The sequence below is a fragment of the Dipteris shenzhenensis genome, chromosome 10 (assembly GCF_047967505.1).
Source record: "Dipteris shenzhenensis isolate YYH24624 ecotype China chromosome 10, Dip_SZ_1.0, whole genome shotgun sequence".
Classification (NCBI taxonomy): Eukaryota; Viridiplantae; Streptophyta; class Polypodiopsida; order Gleicheniales; family Dipteridaceae; genus Dipteris; species Dipteris shenzhenensis.
This window is the reverse complement of record NC_141605.1, coordinates 54,918,028-54,925,363: the sequence shown is the minus strand read 5'-3', so window position 1 is coordinate 54,925,363 and position 7,336 is coordinate 54,918,028. Positions and strand designations below refer to the sequence as shown.

Genomic DNA, 7,336 nt, shown 5'->3' with positions numbered 1-7,336 from the left:
ACCGTTCCTTCCACCTCTTCAGTTCCCCCCACTATTTCATCTTACTTCCCTACTCTCCATCCTACCTCTGCCCCGCCCCCTCCCTCCCATCCTCCATCCCCTCCTCACCATCTCTCCCCTTCGACAACCCCCACTTCTTCCACTACTGGGGTGTCTCAGCAGCAGGTGATCGATGTTCCAGATACTCCTCCAGTGGAATCAAGGACGAGGTGCTACCATTACTTTCCATGGGCACAAAATCAAGAACGGAGGCGGCTGTACTACCATTGCACATTCCTTCTCCTATATGTACAATCAATGATCCCATCATCACCTCCTCCATCCCTGATGATTCTGCAGCTCCCATGGTCCATGATGACTCTGCAGCTCCCATGGCGTCTAAGGGCCAGTTCGTTCCACTTTCCATGCCACACGTTAGTTCTGTGGAGGTACCCTCTTCCTACAGGGCACCATTATCTCAGGCATCTGGTGCTTTTGATCTCTCCTTGGCATTGGGCCTTCGCTCTCCTCTCAGTGGGGTGGTTGCTCCCTCATCAGGACAGCAGACTCCTTCTCTCCCCCCTCGGCAACATCAGCCAGGTCCCTCATTAGGACAGCAGGTTCCCTCTCTCTCAGGATAACGGGTTCCCTCTCTCTTCATTGTCAATTCCTTAGCTCTAATAGTTCTTCCTCGGCGACATCAGATGGGACCACCTGCCACAGCTCCACCTCGAGTAGGTCCCATTGTTTTTGTAGCCACTTCCTTGCCCCTTGAATCTGATTGTGCTCCTCTCGAAGCAAACGACATGCTGGACCACTAGGCGCGGAATCAAGATTATGACAAACTCCTTCGTGAGCTCAAGCGCACACGCTCTCCCGTGGATGTGAAAGAAGAGGATGTTGACCAGGTCATGACCATTCCTTTGCACAATGCCTTGACCACCGGCACTATCAGACCTACAGCTCCTGCATGCATGCTTAGTTTGGATGCCCCCGCCCGAGTGAAAGATCGAGCCATGGTAGGAGTTTTTGAGGAATTTGGTGGGATCCTGGAAAAAGCAGACAGGTTGAGCTATAGGGACCGCTATACTTGGGCGAAGTGCTCCATCCATATGGCATAGAGGATCCTTGACGACACATTCAATCAATTTGGTGCAACGCTTCTCAATTCCACGAGACATACTCAGTGCATACAATCTCAAATGCAGCACCTTCGACTGGAGAGCATCTCACGCACACACAGCAGCAGGGATGGGAGTCACAGCTTGCAGCAAAGAAGGCACTTTGGCACAAAGACCGAGATGAGCTTCAAGGGCAACACCACATGGAGCAGGAGGATTGGCGCCATATATCGGAGCACACGACCACTAAAAGTCGAATCAGCGAGGTCAAAACAAAGCTTGCAGACATGACAGCCCGCAATGCCTCTCTTGAGACATCATGTCAATCCATGTAGCAAAGCCTTTCCTCTTTGCAAGATGAAGTCGCCCTTCTCCAATCGCGTTATGATCATTACCGGTTGGCCTATCATCGATACAAGGGGAAGTATGAGAACTTAAGGAATATCATGGACACCATTGAGGAGGGGAAACAGGATGATACACAATCAAGAGGATCGGCAGCTCCTTGAGGCTCCCTTGGTGTGCGGCTTGATCTCCCTTTTGGAGCGCTCCTACTTTTGTATATAGCGGATTTTTGTTTACTGTTTCCTTGGATCAAGCTCTCACTTTGATACATAGCAGTTTTGGTCTACCGCTCATGATCTAGCAAGCTGTTGCTCCTGGACATGTCTTTCTTCTTTGGAGATGTATGGTCTTTTTCTCGATGACGTACATGGACCTTACTACTACATGGCATGATTAGCATGGTGTCATCTTTTGATCTTAGGTTGTTTTCATCCACTGTAAGGCCATGATATACTCTGCATTCTCTTTTATTTCAGCTAATGTTTCCTCTATCACGTCTAAAACATTGTTTTATTCTATTTGGTGCTATGGGGCAACGAGCTCTTGTAATTGGGAAAAAAAAATCGCAACTTTGTACTCTCCTTCACTTTTGGGACAGCCTTGTACTACTACTCTTCCGAAAAAGCTTGGCCTCTGCATAATCCATTCACCGGGACGATGAATGATAGTGGTGGGAGAACTGTTGCAAATATTCAAGTTCAAGCATTCTGAGCTGACCAGGTGACAACTATGTCAAGGAGCTGTCCAGATGACAACCATATCACCGAGTGACAACTATGTCAGACAGTTGACCAGGGTGACAACTATGTCAGACAGCTGACCAGAGGACAACCATGTCATCGAACTGGCCAAGGAACGACAATGTCAGCGAGTTTGCCAGATGACAACTATGTCAGTGACCAAAAAGGTGACTTTGCATGTCACCATGTCAAACAGGTGACAACTGTCAACTAGAGGTAGAAATAACCGTGGTCACTTGTGTACGCCAACGAGATCTCTCGTGAGCCCATCTGTCAGAACAATGCAATGGTGGTGCAATGGTGGTGCAAGGGTAGCCAGCCAAGAGCTCACATGAAGAAGATAAATGCACACCAATAGTCAGAGGGCTAAGCGACACACAAAGAGGTGCACATCGGGTATCAGAGAGGTGCACAGAGAGGTGCACATGGGGTAATCATATACCTAGATATACCTAGATGAATCCAGGAACATTCCCCAACTCATCCTCTAAAAACATTCCCAAACTCATCCCCAGTTTGGTAATCATATCACCAAACTGGGAGGAGGCTGGCAAGTCAGAAGTGGTTGAAGCCATGAAGAATCCTAGGGGTGGAATGGCTGAGAGACCGAGAGCCACCACCAATGGGATGGAGGAAATGAGATTTTCAAAGAGAGAGAGGGACCCTCCACGAGAGAGGAAGGATGAAGGTTATGGGGAAAGGAGGGAGAGGAGCATTCTATGATTGTAAGGGGAATAGGAGAGTGACACGAAGGTCTTGGGTAAGCTCTCCTAGTGTACCGTTGTGGTGTCCTACTGATGTACTTCTCTTCTACTCTGAATACTATGCTTCTCCCCCTCTCTGTTCGCAACTGTAGCTTCCCTTCATCCCATGTATTTCCCTCTTCATCCCCCTTCACTTGGTATAACAGTCCCTATGTTATGTGGCTCGAGTTCTCTTGTGTTCATGTTGAGGGATGGCTCTTGTAACTTCGTTTCGCTAGACCTTGCTTCTCTCTTGCACCTGTTGCACTCGCTCGCACCTTTGGCGACACCATTGTTTGCATGTGTTCCGTCGTTGACAACATCGTTCTACATGCACCCTCGATGACACCAGTGGCCCTCACTTACTTGCTCCTCACTCCAATGGCCCTAGGCCTTCGGTAACATTTCCAGGAGTGTTTGGACCCCCCCCCCTCAAATCACCATCCCTGCCTTTTTAGAGATGGATTTGATCCCCTCTCCAGCATCCTAGTCCACCTAGATCAGAGACATTTAACGATTTTCATTCATGAGGCTGTACAACACAAAGACCTACTGCTTAGTATGCACATACAAGATCAAAGAGCCCAATTAGACTCAACCTAGAGCACGATCACCACGCTTTTCCATTTAAATAGCACAGACCAACAATTCCCAAGGAGACAACGTAGCCGGAGGGCCAAGTGAGAGGCACGATAGACCTGCCAACATGCCAATTGCACGATAGACCTGCCAACATGCCAACTTGCCAATGCATAGATGAGGCTTGAGTATCTTCCAACCAAAGGACATAGTCGACAAGGGTGGCAATGGCATTTGTCTGATAGAGAGCCACCCTCCAAAGGGACCACAGCGGACCATGCAAACCAACCGATGCCAGCACTCGATTAGGAGTTTTATGCCACTGTAGCATTGATCACCACCAGAGCCTTCAATGAACTTGGTTTCTCAAATAACATACAGAGGACCGCCCCACACGACAGTTTTTTTGTCCTCCCTATGGGTTCCATACATATTTAGCATTCATGTTTTCTAGTGTTGGGTGCAGATGCTTGCTTAGCGGCTCCACCCATTCAGCTCATTGTATCTGGTTTTTTCAATGTCATAGGCCCTTTGGCGTTTGAAGACTAAAATTAACTTTCTTTCTTTATTTCTCTGTGATCACAATGCGGCACTCTATATTTGGGACATGTCTTTTTTTCCCACTCATTGTACATGTATATGCACATTGTGCAATTTACATTCTCAACAGTCAGAAGTTGGAAATAAAAATACGTAAGTGACTTCCTCTCCCATCGTCCAATCTTCACCCCCTTAAGTTGTGACTGGTGTGGTGGACGGGGGATCAATGTACATGCAGTAGGACAGAATGAGATGGATTAGAGTTGAGGTTTTAACCTTCCTTTTTCTGACAAGGCCTAAGACATAGGCTTAAATCAGCATGGTCAACCTGCATATCATAAAGAGAGTGGTAGGAGTGTTCATAAGTCCACCTAGATCAAAAACTGTAGTACTCCTTTCTGAAAAGCTCAGCATGTATTTATCAACCTGCATCTGTGGCTCCTATGCTGCTGCCACAAGCTTTCAAGCTGCAAACAAATGTGGCAGCATCTCGACAGAAACTGCCCGTATTACCTGTTCCAAACCCTTCAGCACTTACCAAGCCCTGCTCAGCATATAACCTAGCTTTGCATATATATTATAATTTATTCCTCTGGGAATGTCATGGATCCCCAAGACAAAAATAAATCCACAAATTCCACCATTACCAGTCCACAAACACTTTCCAGGCTTCTTCCATTCCTGTTCTCTCATTCTTCAATGCTTAGACCTTCCTTCTGCTGCATGTGAGCATCTGCACAAATGTTAGACATGAACACATAAGCTGCAGCATCCTTTTCATCCAATTGCACTGCATGTTCAAAGGCCTGTCTTCCAAGCTCCAAATTACCCCACTTTCGACAAGCACCCAACACAGTATACCACACCACAAGATTAGGATGAAAAGGCATCTTCTTCACCATTGCTACCGCCTCATCTAACTGGCCTGCACGGCCAAGCAGATCAACCATGCACGTGTGGTGCTCAATAGTTGGCGTGATGCCATAGTCTCTGCTCATGGCCTCAAAATATTTCTGGCCCTTATCCAGAAGACCCGCATGATTGCATACAGTAAGGACAATAAGGAATGTGACCCTGCCTGGCTTTATGCCTTCTCCTCTCATTTTCTCAAGCATATGGAAGACAATCTCACTTTCTCCTACATGGGCATATCCTGCCATCAGTGCGTTCCATGCGACTGCATTTCGAACTGAAAGCTGGGCAAAGACCTTGTATGCATTTTCAAGAAACCCACATTTGGCATACATATCCACCAAGGTGCTGCCAACAAAAAGCTCTCTCTCCAACCCCTTTTTGGCAATCTCAGCGTGTATTTCTAGACCCTTGTCTGTGGCTCCTATACTGCCACAAGCTTTCAAGCTGCAAGCAAATGTGACAGCATCTGGATAGATGCCGTCCATTTGCATCTGTTCCAAGCAGTCGAGCACTTCCTCACCAAGCCCCTGCTCAGCATATCCTGTCATTAGTGCATTCCACGAGACCACATCTCGAACTGGAAGCCTCTCAAACGCTTCCTGTCCTTCTGCAAGCAAGCCAAATCTCACAAACATATCCACCAGGGTGCTGCCAACAAAAATCTCTCTTTCCAACCCCTTTCTAGCAATCTCAGCATGTATTTCTCTGCCCTTATCTATGGCTCCTATGCTACCACAAGCTTTCAAGCTGCAAGCAAATGTAACAGCATCCGGAGAGACACCCTCGACTTCCATATTTCCATAACCGTTCAATGCTTCTTCGCCAAGCCCATGTTCGGCATATCCTGCGATTAGTGCATTCCATGAGACGACATCTCGAACTGGAAGCTTGTCAAGCACTGCCCGCGCTTTTGCAAACAAGCCACAGCTGGCATACATATCCACCAACGTGCTGCCAACAAAAAGATCTCTTTCCAACCCCCTCCTCGCAATTTCACTGTGTATTTCTTGGCCTCTGTCGATGGCTCCTATGCTGCCACAAGCTTTCAAGCTACAAACAAAAGTGACAGCATTTGGAGAGACACCCTCCAGTTCCATTTGCTCGAAACAGTCCAGCGCTTCCTGACTGAGACCATGCTCAGCATATCCTGCGATTAGGGCATTCCATGAGACCTCGTTTCGAAAAGGAAGGGTGTCAAAAGCTTCTCGTGCTTCTCCAAGTGAGCCACACTTGGCATACATATCAACCAAAGTGCTACCGACAAAAAGATCACTTTCAAAACCCCTTCTGACAATCTCAGCATATATTTCTCGGCCCTTAACTATAGCTCTTATGCTGCCACATGCTTTCAAGCTGCAAAGAAACGTGACAGCATCTGGAAAGACACCCTCCAGTTGCATCTGTTCGAAACAGTTTAGTGCTTCTGCACTGAGCCCATGTTCAGCATAGCTTGCAATGAGTGCATTCCATGAGACCACATCTCGAACTAGAAGCCTCTCAAACACTGCCCGTGCCTTTGCAAGTGAGCCACACTTGGCATACATATCGACCAAAGTATTGCCAACAAACGGATCTCTTTCTAAACCCATTCTGACAATCTCGGCGTGTATGTCTCGGCCTCTTTCCGCATCTCTCAGCCTAGCACAAGCCTTCAGCAGAGCCAAGAATGTACACTTGCTAGGACACACAGAATCATCTTGCATTTTCCAGTACAGGTCAAGGGCATGCTGTGATTCCCCACATTCAACATAGCCAATGATGAGAGAGGTCCACGAATACACATTCCGAACGACCAACCTGTTGAAAACTTGCACAGCATCGCACATGCTTCCAGCTTGCACCAAAGTTGGGACGAGGTAGTTCCCAAGAGAACTATGAACTTCCTGCCCACTTTTGCACATGTAGACATGCAAGCGCTTGGCATATGCCAGATTTTTCCTTTTCCTGCACTTATGTAAGATGCATGTAAGGTTCTCAAACGAAGGCAGCTGGGGCACCTGTTCCAACGAAGTGAGTGCCTCCTCTAAGCTAAGCATCTCCCAGCCACGTTTCCCTCGCAGTTCTTGCGTTTGAGATTCAGCCACCCGTACAGTAGACGTTGAGCCGGACTTGCCACACTCCTCCGCCAAGCCACTGTCTTCAGAATTCGCCCAGGCCTGAGCAGTGGATGCTTGGACCCTGTGCATTCTCATACTACTTGAAGCATGTCTTGAACACAACCCAGATTGTAACAGCCGTCTATCCATGGCGCCTCCTTGGTAATGTTATGCTTGAAATCTGGAAACCTTGAATTTACCTTCCGGTCGTCCCACAACTGCGAAGAATGCATGAAGTAGCTCTTCCATAAGCGCTCGGTACCTCGAAGCATGATGAG

General features: G+C 47.6%; 1 protein-coding gene across 1 annotated transcript; it reads right to left on the bottom strand.

The window, feature by feature from the left end:
- Positions 1–3,573: 3,573 nt before the first annotated feature.
- On the bottom strand, positions 3,574–7,336 carry LOC147897992 (pentatricopeptide repeat-containing protein At5g27110-like). Its single transcript, XM_087380605.1, has one exon. The coding sequence runs from the start codon at positions 7,206–7,208 to the stop codon at positions 4,737–4,739; it is 2,472 nt and encodes an 823-aa protein (XP_087236731.1). The 5' UTR covers positions 7,209–7,336; the 3' UTR covers positions 3,574–4,736.

Bases quoted from the DNA above. Each gene is read 5' to 3' on its own strand.
- LOC147897992 (XM_087380605.1), bottom strand. From the start codon at position 7,208: ATGGATAGACGGCTGTTACAATCTGGGTTGTGTTCAAGACATGCTTCA.